General features: G+C 32.0%; 1 protein-coding gene across 1 annotated transcript in view; it reads right to left on the bottom strand.

The window, feature by feature from the left end:
- Positions 1–14,371, bottom strand: part of LOC118179507 (neprilysin-1-like) — a 402,935-nt gene extending 388,564 nt beyond the window's left edge. The window contains exon 1 of the mRNA XM_085827523.1: positions 12,051–14,371. Within this exon, the coding sequence (XP_085683649.1) occupies positions 12,051–12,160 (110 nt within the window). The 5' untranslated portion in view covers positions 12,161–14,371. The remainder of the gene's footprint in view (positions 1–12,050) is intronic.
- Between the last annotated feature and the right edge of the window lie 7,729 nt (positions 14,372–22,100).

Raw genomic sequence — 22,100 nt, 5'->3', positions numbered from 1 at the left:
ACGAATAATGTTAGGAATCACTTGCAGATCAGAAAATGTGATTTCAAAACTTTGAAATCATATGAAAACTCTTTCCCTTCTATAAAATGCGTAACATGTGTATAAATGTATTAACTTTTATTTCTTTTTATTTTACTCTTTACTTTACTTTACTCTTTCGTTGCCGTTTCACTTCACTTTTTAATATTTTTCATTAACCTTTAGTTGATTTTTCACGTTACATTTCACGCTTCGTTTACATTATAATAATAAATTCATAAACAAGGAATTTTGAGTAAAATTCTATCTCGAATAGTTTCTGGAAACATTCCCATTAATTAAAATTAAAACAAATGTTTAGCCTAGACTGCATTAATTTTCAAAAAAATCTGAAAGCTTTCAGATTTTATAGTACGCCCAAATGGGTTTTTTTTTTCATTTACACATGCATACAGGTTTCAAGAGCATTTTAGCTAAGACCATTTTGGGCTAAAACTATTTGAAAACAGCATAACTTTAGAATTTCTGATAGACAGTCTCGAGCACTGGAGATAAAACTCTTTTATTCCTCACAGTGTGTTGCCACTGCTCGCTTTGAAATCTTTGAGTTTGTTAATCAAAAACTCGTAAAGTTTAAAAAATACGAAATAGAAACTAAAACAAAATCGATTCGGGCTTCCAGTGGCCCCATATTCGGGTGAAGGACTACATTATTCAAAATTTGATAGTTTTATGAATCATTGTTTTATCACAATACAAGTAACATTCATACAGAACCTTCATTATTTAATTTCTTTAAATAAAATACAGGGCGATAATATTTGATGGCAACAATTTGAAAAGTTATACAGCCGTTTATAGTAATTTGACGCAAAATGCCACTTCGAGACTAATAGCGGTTTTGGGCTAATTAAAAGTAATAAAGCAAACAAAAACATTTATATACCTTGTTAAACACAATAACAGAAAATGAATTCTGCTGATTCCTTTAGATAAAAGCCACTATCACGGAAGAATTACACTCAAATATTAGTAACGGTGCATATAATAACTTTGTTTGAGCAGAGAATGGGCATCAATATTGTAGGGTGTTAACTTACTGAAGTTCTTTCGCTTGAAGTAAATTCGCGTCAAAACATTATATTTTTCTCATCTAAAGCTGGATAGTATATTCCTGTGACAAATAAGTAGAACAATTTTACACGTTCTTAAAATATGCAATATATTTCATATTTAAGATTATCAAATGTGTCTTTTATTTCCTAACAAGGATTACATTCCGTTTGATATTTTATCATTATCTGTAGTTTCAGTGTTTTGAAAAGTTGAAGAGATCTATCTTGTTGGATCCTACCGAAGTAAACCAAATGAATTCATAATCTGGACCGTAAATGTCTTTGAATTTCATAGCAAATGGACTTTGTTTTCGAATAGCAACCATCTAAACATTAGTTACTGCAAATGATATCCAGTAGTTGCCATTATTCTGACTACTAAACTCTCAGACGATTTTTTTTAATGCATGAGCTAAGGTACACTTGACATTGACATAAAATGCATTTGACATAAAATTAGTTTTTACTGTGAAAGAATGAACTAGCTTAATTATTGCTGCGCAAAAGCAGACGACATTTACTTTGCTTAAATGTAGTAGAATCTGTGGGAAAATTTTTAATTTAGGGATTAGTTTTTCAAAACACTGAACGTTTGTTACTTTAAACTTTAACATGTACAGTGTCTCAAAAAAGTGATGGGACACTTGTGCTTTACAAAAGGAAACTGCAATAAAATAAATTTAAAAAACATGTAAAATATTTTGTGGGTGTGTTTCATACTTAAATTTAGTAACAATTATTACATAACATACATTTTCTCAACATATTAAAATATTAATTTAATAAAAATACAATTGTTTAGAATGGAGCAGAAAATGGATCACTTAAGTGATGGGACACTTACTTTTCCATCAAATATTTATCCCAAAATTTTACTTTTTAAAACGTTTTAATATTTTGTTGGATTTCCTTTTACTTTTAAAACATGATTTAATCTTCTTGGGATAGATTCGACTAATTTTTTTGTGATTTCTGGAGTGATTTTACCCCATTCTTCTTGAAGCACCAAATTTTAATTGTTGTTTTGAAGAAATGGTGTGTTTGCGAATTCTTGATTCCAATTCTTGCCAAATATTCTCTATGAGATTTAATTGTGGAGATTGTGGGGGGTGTTTTTATTATTTCAGGACAGTTATACAGCAGCCAGAGTCTAACGTTCAAAGCACTGTGCTTGGGGTCATTGTCCTGGTAGAATTTAAAATCGTTATGAAGGTTCAATTTTCGTGCTGAAGATTTCAAATTTTGATTTAAAATGTCAATATACTTGTACTGATCCATTATACTGTCAATAAAAACAAGATTACCAACTCCAGCGGACGACATACACCCTCATACCATAACTCCTCCTCCACCATGTTTTACTGTTGGCACCAAGTTCTCTTTGCGAAATTCTTGCCTGGGTTTTCTCTAAACCAAGATTCTACCGTCAGAACCAAATATATTAAATTTACTCTCATCAGCAAATATAACTTCATTCCAGTAATCAGAATTCTTATTTATGTTGGATTTTGCGAAAGCCATTCTGAGTTTTCTATTCTTTTCACTTACGAAGAATTTTTTCTTGGCTGCTCTACCGTGATATCCAGTAGATCGAATTACTCTTCTAATAGTCTCAGAATTAACAATTACTCCATATAATGCTTGTAAATCAGCAGCAACTTCAGGAGCACTCATTCTTAGATTTTTTTTTAAATATTTCGAACGATAATTCGCTTTATTCCATTGGATAACTTTGATGGTCGGCCAGGTCTTCTTTTATCCTGAATCATATGATTCTTTTTATATCGTTTAATGATATTGAAAACTGTTGTATGACTGAAGTTAACTGTATCAGTAGTTTCTCTAATAGATTTTCCACGTTCAATATGCAAATTAATAACTAATTTTCGAATTCCAGGCAAAGTTTCTTTTCATTTAGCATTCATGGCTGCACAGAGCTAAAAAACACAAAAATTCCAAAACAAACAGGAGAGAAATACTGCAGACGATTTTATAAATTATTGGCAATTGCTTTTGAGTAAAAATAAATACCCCAAAAGATATTTTTATTGCTTACTTCAGACGATTTTTGTTGCATAGTACGTAGTGTCCCATCACTTAAGTGAGCCATTTTCTGCTCCGTTCTAAACAATTGTATTTTTATTAAATTAATATTTTAATATTTTGATAAAATGTATGTTATGTAATAATTGTTACTAAATTTAAGTATGAAATACACCCACAAAAAATTTTACATGTTTTTTAAATTTATTTTATTGCAGTTTCCTTTTGTAAAGCACAAGTGTCCCATCACTTTTTTGAGACACTGTATATTTAATTCAGACTTAAAAATATAAAAGTTAAGACCATTTATGTTCGGAATCTTTCACTTCATGTTACCTCAAATCAAGGGAAAATGGTGAACATAGCTGAGTAAATATTTTGATGCTGCCTTCAAACTAGCTATCCTGAACTGAGATTATTTGTCGCCATCTGTAAAACAGTTTATGAGTTTAAACTTGAGAACTGCCTCATAAGTAGCTATCAGCTATTTGCTCCAAAGAGGAGAACTGCTATTTGCCTTTATTGTGAGATTTTAGAGAAGTTATAAACTGATATTTATTTTGTAACTATTTGTAATTTGCTAGTTACTCTTCTTTAATATGATGTAGGGATTATTTTAATTTTCTAATAGCTATTTTTAATATGGAAACACTTTCCTTTAAATTCTTGTTGTTTTTTACCTACAACTCCATGCCATAATGTGTTTTCAGTATCGCGTTTTATGTAAATAAGGTAGAACCAGTATTTAATGCGGAGTTTAGTCACTTTCGTAGAAGAGCGATAAAGTCGCTGAACGCTGGTAGTTCGGTCCGAGGTTCGAATCCCGCGAATGGGCTGGCTGCATGGGTGTTTTCGTGGTTTTCCCCATGTGTAACGTGTATACGAGCCAGTTTCCCTTAAAAAGACCTGCCCGAAACCATCCCTCCCCTTAGGCAGATAGCCCTAGTGGGCTTTGCCATAATTAAATACATCAATATGAACATCATCTTTCGTAGAAGAGCTCAGAAATTTTCAGTCAAGCGTGTTCTGCCTTCGGGGGCCACGTCATTGCGTTAAGCCTATCTTACTACGTTCAGGTGTAGTCTTAATTACCTGTTATTATTCGCCGGCGAGTTTTAATTGCAGGCAAACTGGGTTAGTTTTTAGCTAGTTAGAATTAGTTTAGATTCTTATTTTCTATCTTAAGCCCAAATGGAAGCTTTCCTGTAAGGCCGAAAGGGGCCGAGTGTATATATCTTTGAGTGAATAAAAGGGTATTTTAACCCTGCTTTGGAAATATATTTATAGTTGTAATAAGACCAGTGGGTAGTCGCTAGACTTTAGTGAAGAGTCTAGCGATTACCCACTGGTCAAGGCCAAGGACAAGGCCGGCAAATAAAACAATACAATATATTCCATTAATAAACACTTTATGCAAATTTCTAAGACAAAAGAATTCCTTGGAATTTTATTAGCAGTACAAATCCAGATATCCGAACTCCGACTATCCGAATCGCTTTCAGAATTTTTCAGAATCATAAATAAATTAATTAATAATAAATTATAATAATAAAGTATTAATAATACGAAGAAGAGAAGGAAAAGGAGAAAAAGGCAAAAGGAAGCTCAAGAAAAGGAAATTGAAGAGACAGAGGAGAAGATGAGGATGACGTGTCGCTTGAGGAACTACGAAACATTCTTTTGAAAATTCCTGGATGTTTAGAAAGTTAGTGCTGAGAATACAGCAGAATGGATGGTGTGTGATTCGTCAGATCCTGGGTTTCAAATTCTAAATGAGGATGAATTAATTGAATGTATGAGAGAAGAAAGTGTCGAGGATCTTAATGTTGAAGTTGAAGCAGACACAGGATCATCAGCTAGTGAATCATTTGCCGGCCTTGAAACTGCGCTGAAGTGGATCGAGCGTCAGCCCGAGTGTGACCACATACAAATTCTCATTGCCAAGTAGACGCTCGACTTGGCTGCCCGAAAACGAAAGATACTGAAGCTTACTTTGACCAAGATGTTCAGCAAACAATGACTTTCAGCGCGTTTAAGTACTGTACAGTACGCTATGTAACGTGTACGAAAAAGTGTTGCTTTTACATTTTAATTAATTAAAACCTCTTTTTCTCTAAAAATAGTTTTTTCTTCCATTTTCAATATACAGTAGCTACAGTAATTAATTACAATGTACGTATACCCTTTCTTCGGAAAAAATCCTCTTATCCGAATTTTTAATCATCCGAATGGGGTCCTGTCCCAATTGATTCGGATAATTGGAGCTCTACTGTATTTATAACGCAATTTTGTAGATGATCCGGTATGCCATCTGAAGAAATTCATTGTAACCGTTCAATGAAATTAATAGGATTAGTTTCTAAACGTTTTTACTTCCTTGTACGAAGTAAAAAGGAAGTATTGTAATCGCGAAAAGTTTCAGGCAGCATATTTCAACGAAAATATCCATTTTGACAGCTATCGAATGCAATTTAACGATGTTTTTGCGTAATATCTGTACGTAAGGACAGAATAAAATACTCTTTTCCTTCAAAAAAATTATAAAACTGCTTTAAAATTAATTCTGAAGAGAATTTTTCGTGGCGTCTGTACGTACGTATGTACGTACGTCCGTACGTAACTATCTCGCATAACTCAAAAACGAGTAGCCTAAGAACGTTGAAATTTTGTATATAGGACTGCTATAACATGTAGATGTGCACCTCGTATTTTGGTTGCGATCGGCCGCACCAAACGTATATAAATGTATTTATATATATATCCACTCTGTTACCCGGCTCAGTGATCTCAGTTTCTTTACTCTTATATGTTTGTGAATTGTACATTTTTTTCTTTAAAAATGATTGAATTATGCTGTTTTTATCTTCCGGTTAAGGATTTTATGCCTTTAGTAAATCTGTGTGCAATATTTTTAGAATTATCAGCAATTTTAAAGTTGTTTAATTGCCGCTAAGCCTGTATTTAATGGCGGCCATTGATGTTTACATTTGAAACAGGAGACTAGTGGATTTGTTGCCAGTCTAGAGAAACTTAGCTTCGCAACAACAAAGATAACGCATTCATTTATTATTGCCAATTAAATCATGCTTAATTCTTTCTGGAATTTTTTCGAGGAAATAAGCGTTTGAAATTTACTTCGTAATTTTTAATATAGATATTTTGAGATTTTATGTATTTTTGCCTTCTCGCGAAGTGAGAACTGAATTAATTGAATGAGAAATACTCAATCGTCTGTGAAAAACTGTTTCATTTTTGTTTTATTTGCTTAATTTCTTTTATACATGGTTCTAGCTTTATTATAGTATTTGAATAGAACATGTGGCAACGATTAGATAATTCTTTCAATGATATACATTTTGTGCATTCTGAGTTATAATATGAACGAAATGTAATACTGTTAAGTAAACCTAGCGCCAGAGTATCGCTATGGTAAACAAAGTGAATTTTAAAGAATGCATTTATTCTATTGTGGTTTATGCGCTGTCGGCGAAGTAGGTTTAATTCAATCTAATAAGTTTAAATAAAATGCAAGAAAAAAATGCGTATAATTTAATATTCCGTACAAGGAAGTCATGTGGTGTACACATCAGATTTTTTACAATTGTATTACAAGCAGCAGATTATAGTGTTACTTAAATCAAACTCTTCTTTTGTTTGTTTGTTTGTTTTTATTTTAAATTAAATATTTGTATACCAGCACTGGTGCTCGGATACTGAGTTTTTCAGGCTTAAGAATTTCTGCGTCTAAAATTCTATCTTCCACAGAGAATAATAATTTATAAATGGATTTAAAAACAATGCTGATGAAAAGGGCCTATCTGACACTGCGTATTTACACATCTTAAAATCAGACAGAATTAACCTAATAGTGAAAACATTTTGCGCAACCTATATGAAACTGAATATTGTAGACAATTAACAACCTTTACATTTATTTTGCAATAAATTAATTTATTTCATTTGGTTGCAGAACATTGTTCCTATTTACCACATTGCTTCAGTTGCTGTAAAATACGAGTAGTTACAAAGATTAGTAAAAACTAATTACGTAAATTTACCACGACATAAATTGGTACTATTCGGTTTCGAGGGCCGTAAAAAATCGCCAAACTATTGTTGATGCCAATGGTGCCAAAAATAATTGCGGCAACCTTAATAATTGCGGCAAGAAAGAAAGTATAATAGTTGGTGTATTTAATTATGGCAAAGCACGCTAGGGCTATCTGCCTAAGGGGAGGGATACCTTTCGTGGAGGACTTTCTAAGGGAAACTGTCTCGTATACACGTTGCACATGGGGAAAACCACGAAAACACCCATGCAGCCAGCCCGTTCGCGGGATTCGAACCTCGGACCGAACTACCAGTGTTCAGCGACTTTACCGCTCGGCCGCTGAAAGTATAATAGCAAATAACTATCTAAGATTGATGTTTTAATTTAGATGAAAGGTTAATTTCATATAATTTACTTTATTATTATAATTTATATGAAAAAGGCTAAACATGACTGAATGGAAGCATAAGAGTAAATAACTATTTCAGATCATTATTATAATTTATATAAAAATTGCTAAACATAACTGAATGGATGCCTGCATCGCTATTTCGCTACCCACTTATCGCTAAAGCATAATTTCATCTCGTTGGTTGTTCAAACGTAATTTTCTATAATGAATGATGCTTTTTTATTGTTTCTATAATGAATTATGCCTTTTTTTTATTTGGAAATGTTCTCGGTAAAGTGCAGAATCGCTCACTTATTTGTTTGCCGCTTTTTACAAGGGTAAAAACAATTGAATTTTTGCCAATTTTCTTTTACATTTTAAGGGGACTCATACACCTTAACCCCCCTCATGATCTTCAAATATGTGACTGTTTCAGGAATTGAGATATTTTATTTATTTTAAAAGCAATTACTTCCAACTTTTTACAGCTGACTGCATAATATAGCTGCTTTGGAAACTGGTAACGAGAAAGTTTGTGTTGCTACAAATATTTTTGTAATTTAATCCTCTTTGTGACAAAATATTTCGCCATGTTTCCATCTTGCGCGCATGATATTTTAAAAATGGCTAATGGTACATACTTGACATTTGGTGGAATTCTTTATATGGGCACTATTTTCTAACTGAACCAACAATCTGATGAATATTTTAGCATTGAAAAATTTTATGGACGGAAACATTACAAATTTTTTTAATAAAATACATTTTATAAACTCAACTCCAAAAAAATAAAAATTTAACATGAAATTTTTAGAATTTTAGGTTCACAGTAGTTTTCAAATGTTATAAAAGCTATATATTAAATATGGAATTAAATTATGAAACAGAATGTTTTAAACTGTGCGCGCAATTGGAAACATGACGAAAAATGTTGTCATAAAGCGGATTAAATTATAAAAATATTTATGGCAACTCAAACTTTCTGATTATTATTTCAGAAAGCAGCTATATTATGTAGTCAGCTGTAAAACGTTGATAGTAATTGCTTTTAAAATAAATAAAATATCCCAATTCTTGCAACAGTCACCTATTTGAACATCTTATGGGTTTTAAGGTGTATGAGTCCCCTTAAGTGAAAATAGGTCGATGTGTACATAGATAAAGTCGAGGGTGTGCGCAGTGCCATTTTTCTGCAATTCTGGGATTTTTTTTAAAGTGAAAATAGGTCGATGTGCACATGGAGACCGAGTATGTGCAATTCTTAAAAACGCGTCAAACAGTGGGTGATTCTGCACTTTACCCAAAATTCTATTGCCGGCTTTTCGTCGTGGACAATTCCCAAATTGTTAAATCCATAGAATATTTAAAAATGATTTAAAAATTAAATTAGTATTTCAATGTCGTCTTAAGAAATATAGAACTATATAAACTTACGCAATCTGAAATCAGCGCGTACGCTACATTTGGCGCGCTGTTTTAAATGGGCGCGTTTGCTAGATTTGGCGCTTCTGCGCATACATTTTCGCTGCAATTTTTTACGGTCCTCAAAATGGAATAGTACCCATAAATTTATCACTTGAAGTTAACTTGCCTTATAGCTGTAGCACTGCTCATTTGAAATGTAATAACTCAGAAAATTTGAATTTGAGATTTTAATATAGGTAAATTAAAAGAGAAAAAAGAGTTACATTTTTCGAAAAGCTTCTCATCTTATAATCAGTTAAAATCAAGGAGGTTAGAATAGAATTAGGAAAGGTTCAACTGAAACGGTAAAGCTTGGCGGCCATGTTCCTGTTATCGCTGTGACTTGTGCAAAAGTCTGTAATTGCAATATTTTTTTGAAGCATGTCATCTTGTGTTGCATATGGATGCACAAACAGATTTTCGAAAAAGACTCCTAAGATGACTTTTCATTCGTAAGGTATTGATTTTCTTTTTCTATGTAATTTGATAAATGTGTTAAAAAATATCACAATGTCATATTGTTTTCTTTCCAGACGTGAAAAGAAAGTACTTAATAATAATCAAAATACCTTAAATACATTTTAATGTTTCTGTTTATAGATGGTATCTTCGTTCCTTAACATAGAATGATATATGCTAGGATTTAAACTCTATATAATTTGAACGTTTTAAGTAATTCGTTTTATAATTTTCTTTGAATTTAAGAAATCAATTGTTACTGTTTTTATGAATTGTAAAGGTGTTAAATAAAGTAATGCTTTTCTTTATGTATTAATTATTATTCATTTTTAAGTTCTGTGAACTGTTAGGAATATAATTTGTGCATTTGATCAAGATAAACTAAACTAACTGTTCTGTTGTTAAAAATGTTTTGCATAACCTTACAAATTTGTGAGCAGTATAGCGATAAAAGTAAGTAAAATGTTTACGTAACTGAACATGTGTAAAGATGTATCCAAAAATTTATATAGGTATATTTCTGTAATTCAGCTTAATTCAATGCAATTTCTTTGAGATTCATAAATATGAAATGCGCATAAACTGAAATCACTGAATTCACATAAATCTGTTTTATTTTATTAATATTTTTTATTTTCTTGTTGTTATAAGGTTGTTGGTTGTGAAAAGAATCTATTTAAAACTTTCATTTAAAAAAATGCAACTTGTGACTATTTTTTAGATAATTCTCTGCTATTAATTTCAGGTTATAATTATTTTTAATGATTCTTTAATAAATTATAATATTGTGAATAAATCAGAACTATTATTTCTTAAAGGAAACGTTGGAAAGTGCATCCAACAGGTTGCTAATAAAACCTAAACAAATTCTTGAAACACGCAGAAACATCATTTTTAAAGGCTTTAATGTTATGCACATGCATTTAGATTTCGAACTATTTCTTAATGATTTTCTGTACGTAGTAAATTACAGATATCATCTTTATAACTTTAAAACAAAAATCTAACAATAGCGAAGCATTTCATTGTAAATTTAACATATTTTTACTGGTAAATACATGCACGGAACAGCTTAAAATCACGTACGTTTCACTGCCGTAATGCAATGTTTTGAAGTTACAAACATGGACGACGCTTGTTGGGTGGAGTTTCATTCCCCGATAGTGGAGGAAACTGCGAACCCTCCCTCCTTCTATTCTAACCTCCTTGGTTAAAATAAATAAGAATACATTCTCTTTCAGTATGTGTGTAAACTGAATTCCTTATTCCATTTCAAAGACAACAAATTATATCCTGATATTACATAATTTGGTACTCTTCAGTTATCACAACCGAAGTCAGACATTTATGTATGCATGCATGTATGTATGTATATATATATGTGTGTGTATGTACGTAAGTATGTATGTATATATATATTATATATATGTATATACGTATGGACTGGATTCAGAAATGCATGCATGTATGGATGGATGTATTCATGTATACATGTTTGTACACATGTATGTGTGTATTTACACACACACATGTATGCAAATACATACATTTTTAATTCGGTTCCGATAACAGAAGAGTACCATAGTTTAGCTTAAGGGGACTCATACACCTTAAAACTCATAAGATGTTCGAATAGGTGACTGTTGCAAGAATTGGGATATTTTATTTATTTTAAAAGCAATTACTATCAACGTTTTACAGCTGACTACATAATATAGCTGCTTTCTGAAATAATAATCAGAAAGTTTGAGTTGCCATAAATATTTTTATAATTTAATCCGCTTTATGACAACATTTTTCGTCATGTTTCCAACTTGCGCGCACAGTTTAAAACATTCTGTTTCATAATTTAATTCCATATTTAATATATACCTTTTATAACATTTGGAAACTACCGTGAACCTAAAATTCTAAAAATTTCATGTTCAATTTTTATTTTATTTTGAGTTGAGTTTATAAAATGTATTTTATTGACAAAATTTGTAATGTTTTCGTCCATAAAATTTTTCAATATTAAAATATTTATCAGATTGTTGTTTCAGTTCGAAAATAGTGCCCATGTAAATAATTCCATCCAATTTCAAGTATGTACCATTATCCATTTTTAAAATATCATGCGCGCAAAGTGGAAACACGGCGAAATATTTTGTCACAAAGAGGATTAAATTACAAAAATATTTGTGGCAACACTAACTTTCTGGTTACTAGTTTCTAAACCAGCTATATTATGTAGTCAGCTGTAAAAAGTTGGAAGTAATTGCTTTTAAAATAAATGAAATATTCCAATTCTTGTAACAGTCACATATTCGAAGATCATGAGGGGTTTTAGGTGTATGAGTCCCTTTAAGTGGTTGATAATATTATTTATAAAAAAAAACTTCCGTATAGGGTTTTTCATTCCAAATACTTTACTGCAACTTGAATATTAGTTTTCAGTTGTCACACTTATGTTAGGTGCTTATTTCAAACAAAATTGCTTTTAGCGTCTGAAATAATTTGCGCTTAGTTATGAACTGTTTATAAGTATTTAAGAGAAATTTTAACTCACCTGAATTGCCTGGATATATGGTCTGCGTGGGTGTTGAGAGTATTTTCTTCCAGTTTGGGTCCATCAAGGGAGGATTTGGACTGCGCGTCCATGGAAGGCTGGCCAATCATAGTGAAGACTCCCACGCGGTCTGGTATCTCTTAGTCACAGCTCTGATGCGAGACGACTCAGTAATGGGAAACGGACAGCAAGTGCGTGGAGAATCTCTTCTGCACATTTTGGGACAAATTACGTTCTACTTTCATTTTGGATCTTGGAAATTGGAAATTCCTTGGAAATGGCAGATTTACTTCATTAATTACTCAGCCAGAGTGTAGTAATATCAGGTAATACGCATTTTTATAAATCAATTTTTTTAAATTTTGTGTCTCATCAGTATAATAGATATATTAGTCCTGCGAAGTATTATAATACTTCGATTGAGTATCCGTAGAATTGCTTTCAGTATATTCACACTGAAGTTTCTGAATTTTACTTCTCAGTTTTACCTACACATATTCTATAGACATCACTGGACCTTTTCAAAAAACTGATATTCACTAGTTATTGTAACAATGAATAGTGGTGTTCTGTTGCAGTCAATCTCCTTAAACTTCAAGAAACAGTCCCATGTTTGTCTAATATATTTTCATTTATTCTAGATATTAGGTCAAACTAAAAAACTGAAGACGAACCGCTAATTCTTATCCACTGAAAACCTGTTTTAATATAGCAGTGATAGTCAGTGATAGCAATGGTAACAATGGCAGCAATGGTAGGATGCAATGTTCATTTTTATATTAAGAAATAAGAATATTGTCAGCTTTTACAATATTGTCAATCAAAGCCTTTTTTTAGCATGATATGTAGCTTTAAATTTCGTTTAGGACCATTACAATTACCAGTAATGTCTTTATAGAGTTTTTCAAAGCATTATCCTTCTGCAGTTTGCATGGAGATGTTTGAATTAAAGTATTTCTAAGCGATGTTTAGCTGAAATTCTTTTATTGACAGAAATATACTTTGCTATAACTTTTGCATATCTGAAGACGACACACCTTTACAGAGAATTTTTATCAGTTCTAAAATGTTCTAAAGTGTTTTATTACATTAAGATTTAATGTATGTAATTTATAAATTCTATGGAGAAAAGAACGAAAATACTTTTTTAAATTAAAAGCAATTATCTGCAAATCATTTTTCATAAACTTTACATGAATAATTTCAATTGGAAATGATTAAATTATTTTTTCTTTTCCGTAGTATTGGAATCCTAATAGCATATCCCATTAGGTTCCTGGAAAATAAAGATGATAATATGATTTAGCTTATATGTTCTTTTTTCTTTTAAACGCTTTTTGCTTGGATTTAATGTTATCTATATGCAAGCTGGTAGAAATAATCTACTACCAAATTATCTAGCCTCAGTTCTTTCTTCTTCAAGCTTTGTTATATTTTATTATATTCTTCTTTTCTCAATAACATGCTTGCTTCTGAGTTTAGACTTTTATAAACTACAGTAATTATTATTACTATCTATACTTTCTAAATATAATTCTAGTGAGATATGAAAAAAAAACTACTTGATACTTACAGTGCAAAATTTAAAGTTAAGTCAAGCCTTTTAAATTCTGATTTAAATTCTAATAAAACAACACAATTATTTCCGTTAAGTGACAGATGTAGGTTGGAAATAAAGTAGAAAAGACATTAAATTACTAAACAAAGCATACAGATATTACGAGTGCAGAATTCTGTTCACATTTAAATATCGAATATATTTGGATACCTTAGACCAAAATGTGCAGTTTGTACTAGCTTATCTTCAGTTAATACATGCCTTAGTACCTGTATGTATTTCTGACAATTATGCAAATATATTCACTGTATTAGGAATGAAATATAACTAACGAGTATACTTCAGATAGTTATCTCCGAAAATTAGTGCTACTACTGTTTCTTTTTGTTATTATTCCTTCAGTTTTAGAATTAACAACGATGCCACTTCTAATAAATAATTTGGCAGTAAATGATGGTTGTCCATAGTTAGAAATATTCCACTAAAAAATCAACGCATGTGTACAAAAACGAACATGCAAAATTTTTCCATAAATTGCAAGTTACATTTCCTTATGGAATACTTGATGAAAAAGGTTTTCAAAAACAAAAGAAATCAGTTTAAAATTAATGTCTCGCCTTGCATGCATTCAGTTGTTAAAATAACACACAAAAGCAATATTGGCTTAAATTTTGTATCGAATGGGTCTTACTTAACTATGCCCGGAACTGGTTGCAAAGCGCTGAATGACGCTGGTTGTGTAACGAGCCGATTCACAACTCTTCTTTCGGAGCCACTGCCGAAAGAGATGTGCTTTCCGCTTTTAGTCGGCGAAGCTCCCGACTTGACTGTCACCAGAGGGAGCCAGGGTCGGATAAATATTTCTCCCAAACAATAACTGCGATGGAGTCCCTGGTTGCCTAGGCAACTGAAGAGAGACCGCGACACGGGATGGTGCACCTGAAATACCTCCTCCGGCCATTACCGTGGGCAAACTTTTTCTTAATATTTGTTTTTTACGATTGCCTTCTTCCATAATTTCCTCACAGCTAGTTTGCGCGTATGTATCTGTACATGAAATCCATTTTACAGGAATTAACGGCTAGATCGTTTATCTTGGAGGAACGTTTAAGGTTCTCTTTTTCCAGAGTTGATCTTCCGATTGGAATGATTAAACGTTTTGGAGGCTGCAAAATATATAATTTGAAATATGTAGAATTTTTTATTTATAGGTAATTAGAATAATTAGACAAATATAACAGTACATATAGCTTGAAATAATGTTTTTAACTTTTGCGCCAATATTTCGCTTTTTACTTCCTTGTACGAAGTAAAAAGGAAGTATTGTAATCGCGAAAAGTTTCAGGCAGCATATTTCAACGAAAATATCCATTTTGACCGCTATCGAATGCAATTTAACGATGTCTTTAAGTGATATCTGTACGTAAGGACAGAATAAAATACTCTTTTTCTTCAAAAAAATTATAAAACTGCTTTAAAATTAATTCTGAAGAGAATTTTTCGTGGTGTCTGTACGAACGTATGTACGTACGTGCGTACTTACGTATCTCGCATAACGCAAAAACGAGTAGCCTCAGAACGTTGAAATTTTGTATATGGGACTGCTATAACATGTAGATGTGCACCTCGTATTTTGGTTGCAATCGGCCGCACCAAACGTATATAATTATATTTATATATATATATCCACTCTGTTACCCGACTCAGTGATCTCAGTTTCTTTACTCTTATATGTTGGTAAATCGTACATTTTTTGCTTTAAAAATGATTGAATTATGTTGTTTTTATTTTCCGGTTAAGGATTTTATGCCTTTAGTAAATCTGTGTGCAATATGTTTAGAATTATCAGCAATCTTAAAGTTGTTTAATTGTCGCTAAGCCTTTTTAATGGCAGCTATTGATGTTTACATTTGAAACAGGAGACTAGTGGATTTGTTGCCAATCTAGAGAAACTTAGCTTCGCAACAACAAAGATAACGCCTTCATTTATTATTTAAATCATGCTTAATCCGTTCTGGAATTTTTTCGAGGAAATAAGCTTTTAAGATTTACTTCGTAATTTTTAATATAGATATTTTGAGTTCTTATATATTTTTGCCTTCTCGCGAAGTGAGAACGGAATTAATTTAATGAGAAGTACTCAACCGTCTGTGAAAAACTGTTTCTTTTTTGTTTTGTTTGCTTAATTTCTTTTATACATCGTTATAGCTTTATTATAGTATTTGAATATAACATGTGGCAACAATTAGATAATTCTATTCTTTAAATGATATAAATTTTGTGCGTTCTGAGTTATAATATGAATGAAATATAATACTGTTAAGTAAACCTAGCGCCAGAGTGTCGCTATGGTAAACAAAGTGAATTTTAAAAGAATGCATTTATTCTATTGTGGTTTATGCGCTGTCGGCGAAGTAGATTTAATTCAATCCAATAAGTTTAAATGAAATGCAAGAAAAAATGCGTATTATTTAATATTGCAATACAAGGAAGTCATGTGGTGTACACATCAGATTTTTATGATTAGTAGGTAATTTGTTTTACTAATTTATATTAGCTAGATTTTCTCTGGTTCTAGTAAACGTAGAATCAGAAGAAGACGGAATGAAAAGGAAACTTCTTATCTCAGTATTCCAAAACAATTCCACAAACCAGTGTTTTAAGTAAACTAAACACTGATTAACTAAAACTAAAACTGCAGAATTAATAAAAATTAAGAGAGGCGAGAAGGTTTACTCTAACAGTATTAAGATTTAATTTAAATCATATTGCGCTGGTCTTAAACTCAAATCGTATGCGCGTCGATTACACAGGCTGAAAATATATGACGGCCCAGAATTTTTGTTTTAAAAATCAAAAATTTTATTAACAAAATAAAAAGTATTTTAAATAAATTTTGAATTATGTTTGCTAAATATTTATCAAAACATATCTAACCACTAATAGTAACATCACAAAGGAAAATTTCTATTTATTTTCTTCTTCAAATCTGAAGTTTGATATCTGTAAGACATTTCTGTTGGTCACACTTTGCAATTCACATATATTTACAGTTAAATATTAAATTCTTAAACTGACGTATTTTTCAAATAATTCCAACATGTTTCTTGGAAGCAGGAAAGATGAAAAATGAGCAACGCCCTCGCTAGGAATCGAACCACGGACGTCTGGAATACGCGACCAGCGTGCAGACCACTACACTACGAAGGCATGCTAAGAAAGCGGGAGAAATACGTTATATGTTTAATTAGTTATTAAATTACTTATTTCAATTTAAACTAAATAAAATTATGAAAACTGTCAAAGTTTTCTGAGAAACTTTACCGAGGAGGGCAAAACTTGAGAATAAGTAATGACAATTTAGTCTTTTGCCCTTATTTATTAAATTTTTTTTCAGCACATAAAAATGTAAATACATTTATTGTTGTTGCAAGGGGTGAAACCCCCGACCCCCCCCCCCGCAAGAGCAGAAATACGTTCAGCCGTCAGGCCACCCCATCAAACAGTAACGGAGAGCCGTTATCCATCAAATAATCCAATTAAATCAAAATCCCTATCACTTCTGTATTCTGATTAATCCTCATCATAATTCCTTCAGCTATTTGCTTAAATTTCTCATAATTTTCAAAATCCCCATTTATATCAAACTGGTGTCTCTAAACTGTGTCTAGTAAAACTACAAGATTCAAGTTGCAATTATTAATATATTTATATATTAATAATTACCACATATTATTAATACGTATATACATATATGTGTATAGAAATAATCATACGTTTTTTTTTACTTCTTAGTACAGCCTATGTACCTTTTAATTAGCACCTAAACTTGATAATTATCACTCAAGGCAGAAAACTTATCAGCTGCAAAACTCGTCTGTCTGCTTTTTTAATTGCCTATTGTTTTCTTATGGAATTGGAATTATTTCAGAAATCTTTCCCAGTTACACGATATTCGAATTTTAACTGAACGGATCTATTAACTCCAAACAGAAAATACACTTCAATACTTCAAAATCAAGACTTATAATTACTTGGAGATGCATGATCTAGGATAGACTGGACATAGTATAGTAAAGAGTTTACCTACGGATTATTAACACGTGTCCAGCTAGGCAGACAATTGCATCTGAAGTCTTCAAATAACAATGCAAAATCACACTAAAAGGAAGCATTGCATTTTAATATTAGATGTAAAGGGCTATGAAAGTAAATTTAAGATTCTGTATCAATTATGTATCAGACAGCAATAGAAAAAGTCTTTCATAAATTTTAAAAATATCAAATTACAAAAGCTATTAATTAGACATATCACTCATTAAACGCACTTTTGTTTAAATTAATCAGATTAAAAGTTTTTAAAAAAGATTATATTTTCTGATTACGCGGATTCTGCTCTTCTCCGAGAAATTGCTAACTTAATATTGGCAACTTTAGTGAATTGACAAAAACCGTTCGTTTGGTTCTCGCTATGGTTCATAGATACTATTCTATTCATACGCAACAGACATGGTTAAAATTCGGGTCTCTGGCTTTTTAACTGTAGACCGCGAGCAGAATAAATACGGTCTTTTGAGTTTTTAAATGTAACTTCCTTGCAACAAACAGCAAATCAATTTTTTGGAAATTATCTTTTGAAACAGAAACTATGCAACAATACATTTCATTACTAATTAATAATTTCATACACAATATATCATATGTGTGATAATTGAATTGGCTTCAATTATTCACCGCGCTCTAATGGCAAGATAACAAGAAAAATGGAAACCATCATTTAGTATCATCACCGGGCTCTAATAAATGTTTGACTAGTATTAAATTTAATTATGTCCTTGCTATTCATAACGTGTAATTTACATTAAACAAATTCATTATAAGCATAATCACATTGAAAGTCCCGAAATCCTCTCAGGATATGAAGTATATGAATTCAAATTAAAGAACTTCCATGAACTTCTAATTTTATACAACTATCTTACCATTTAAAGTACTGACATTAATATGCTTCTCAAATTACCCTCGGATTTCTGCGTATAAGGGAAATGGGTGACCTAGATCACTACGATTTTACAGAGAATAAAAATCTCACAATAAATTTATAATCGTTAGAACATACGCTGTACAGAATAGACATCTTAGAGCTATGACCAGAGACATATTTCACGGAGCTTTTGTGTGAGGTTCACATATGAATTCGCATATGATAAATGAACTGAAATTGACACAACGATCATTTTTACTAAGCCATCTGTAGGGATCCCGCTAGTCCCCCACTAGTGTTCTGAATGTGCTGGCTGGGCTACCCCACTTCATCTTGTGATACAATGTCCAGTAATTTGGACAGAAAGATCAAAATGCAACGCAGCACTATAGACCTGCCATTACTATCACAGTGATTTTGAGTCGAATATCACGTTAACACTTTGTCAACGAAAGGAATTTAACATTCAAACTGAACTGAAACCATCAACAGCACACGAAAGTCATGCTTTGTATACAGATGGCTCCAAAGGAGAGCAGATTGTAGGCAGCTGTTTTCGTGAAATGCTACGGCACGATGCAGTCCAGACCTTTTCACGTAAGTATGTTCTGATAATTCAGTTTTTCAAGCCGAGCTAGTTCTCCTCAGAACAGCTATAAAGTTATGCAGACAGAACTGCATTAACAATATATAGCGATTTAGCCTCCAGTCTCTAGCCACCCAAGACCAACGATGCAAAATTTAAATAGAAAAGATATTTAAAAATCATTGCTCCCCCTGTCTGGGAACATAAGGCCAAAACTTAGCCGATGAAATAGCAAAACAGGCAACTGCGGACTCAAGCACTAGAACTCTCTTCATGCAAGCTACAAGATCGTATATGAAAGGCGCAACAAATTGTCAGTTCATGGAACAGCGGCAGAATAACTAGAATGAGAACTCAGCAGGAAGACGAGGATGCAAATGCATTCCTAGAACCTTAAAAGAGGAAAAGCGGAGTTAACTCAATTTCTCACAAGTCGTGGCTAACTTAAATCGTTTCAATTATGTATCAGAAAAATTGCTAACTTAATATTGGCAACTTTAGTGAATTGACAAAAACCGCTCGTTTTGTTCTCGTTAAGTTTCATAGATACTATTCTATTGATACACAACAGAAATGGTTATTAAAGTGAGGGTCTTTGGCTTCTCAACTGTACGTCGCCAGCAGAATGCATACGACCTTTTGACTTCTTAAATATAACTTCCTAGCAACAAACCATAATTCACTTTCTGGAAATTACATTTTGAAACATAAATCGTGAAACGACACCTTTCATTATTAATTAACAATTTAATATATCATATTTCTATATCATATGTGTGATAATTTAATCAGCTTCAAATTATTCGCCGTACTCTAATGGCCAAAGAACAAGCAAAATGGAAAATATCATTTATTACCATCACCGGGTCATAACAAAATTTTGACAACCTTGTCATTTATAACATGTAATTTACATGAAGCAAATTTGTTATTAGAGAATGTAATTTTTTTATTTTAAAATGTATCACTTCGATCATACTAAAAGGTAAACCTTAATTTAATAACAGAGAAGTTGAATGCTAGGAATTAGATTAACAAGTAACCATAATTAACTAAACATTTATTAAATCGTGAATTTTAAGTGGCGAAGAACATTGCAATCCTGAAGAACCTTGTGGCCGTGTACGTAGCAAGTAATAAAATGGATTGCATCCGGTAGAATTAATTATTGGTTCAAGGAGTTGCTCAGTCACCAAATCGGGTTGCGAACTCACTCAACGATGATTGTGCGGCGGCAGAAAGTACAGCGTTCTAATTTATGACCGAGTTTGGAGAATGGCGCTGATGTGGAAAAACCAACTCTACCTCAAAGATATGCCAGCAACCTTGAAAATCTCTCAAAAGAGAAATTTCTGGAATGATACAATTCAAGCGTCAAGTTATCAGTTGCATCGATTCTAAGTGGGAGAGCAATATTACTTCAAAAGGTCAAAAAGTGGTAATTTAAATTTCATTTGACACAGAAAGTCATATAGAAAGCCCTAAATTCTTAGGGAGATGTACAAGATGGGAATTAAAATTAAATAATTATTTGTTTCGAAGGAGCTTGAGTCCATAAGCTTCTAATTTTACACAGTTCCCTTGCCATTTAAGCACTAACGCTAATCTGCTTTCTCAAATTACCCTCGGATTCCTACGTATGTGTGGCCTTGATCATTGTGATTTCTATTGTGGTTTGAAAAAGGATAAGCATCTGATAAAACCTCATGATAATCGTATACCCTTTAGAAAATACTCTACAAAGAACAAACATCTTAGAACTAAGATCAGAGCCATAGTTCAACATATCCAGAGACTCAGGCTGCATATTTGTCAAGTCTAACGTCACTTCATCTTTATAGTGCAGCATCATAATAATGGTAGGGCGGCCAGGGTTTCCGCTAAGAAAGCACAAATTTCCCAAAATTACTATGAGAACATATTATTGTTTTGATTTTAATTCAAAATTTCTCCTGGTATTTCATACCTGGATTTGTTTTCTTTTGATATATTGCCTTAATTTTGTTGACATATTTTAATATGCACGTACATATACCTTCTTACAGATATCACAATAAATATTCTAGGCCGTATATATACGGCCTTGCCGCTTAGAGGGTTAAAATCATGGATAAATAGCAGGTACTGAATTCTTGATTTTGTACGTTAATTAAAACAAAGGTACGCATCATTAATCTGGAGAACCTTCTATGTATTGTAAAAAAGAACTTCATAAGGGCTTTGAAAATTCTCCTCGCAATACACTGTTTAAGGGAAGATTAATGAAATGTGAATAATTATAAATGGAATTTGCATAGAATTTAAGTTTCTTTTTTACAGATGGAAATATATGTAATGTTTTCATTTAATATATAAAATCACTTCTTTTCAAGATAAAAGGATCTTATCTGAGAAACAGCGATGAACCTGACAAATATTGACGCTGGCAGAAAAATCTAATACTTTTACTGTTCAATTTAATCAGCCGACAATGACAGTAAAATCATCGTCAGCGGCTTGACGAGTGACATTATTTCTTAACTCTAACTTTAATGTCATGCCACAATATTCCACAAAATTGGACGTAAATTAGATCCTTAAATTGCGACATTGTAATAATTTTTGAAGATACTGACACCATCTTTTTTATTGATGACTTTTCTATTATGAAGATAATTCTTCAATGATTCTATAGATTTGCTGGATTATAAGGTCTTGGGGTACGGAGAGTAGATTCGGCAACCAAAGATTATTAAAGGGGGATATCACATCTAGAAAAATGGCACAAGTGTGCCAATTTCGATTATACTCCTTTTTTATGATGGTTATTAGATTGCCACTTTCCTTTACTTGGCGTAATTCCAAATTGGTACTGATGTAATAGTTTATTATTCAAGAGAGCGTATGTGAATTTTTGTGCTAGTAGTTTATTTAAAACCTTCC

Source organism: Stegodyphus dumicola, chromosome 12 (genome assembly GCF_044657685.1).
Source record: "Stegodyphus dumicola isolate Sdum_Otavi_A_Nest chromosome 12, ASM4465768v1".
Classification (NCBI taxonomy): Eukaryota; Metazoa; Arthropoda; class Arachnida; order Araneae; family Eresidae; genus Stegodyphus; species Stegodyphus dumicola.
This window is presented reverse-complemented; position numbering and strand designations above follow the sequence as displayed.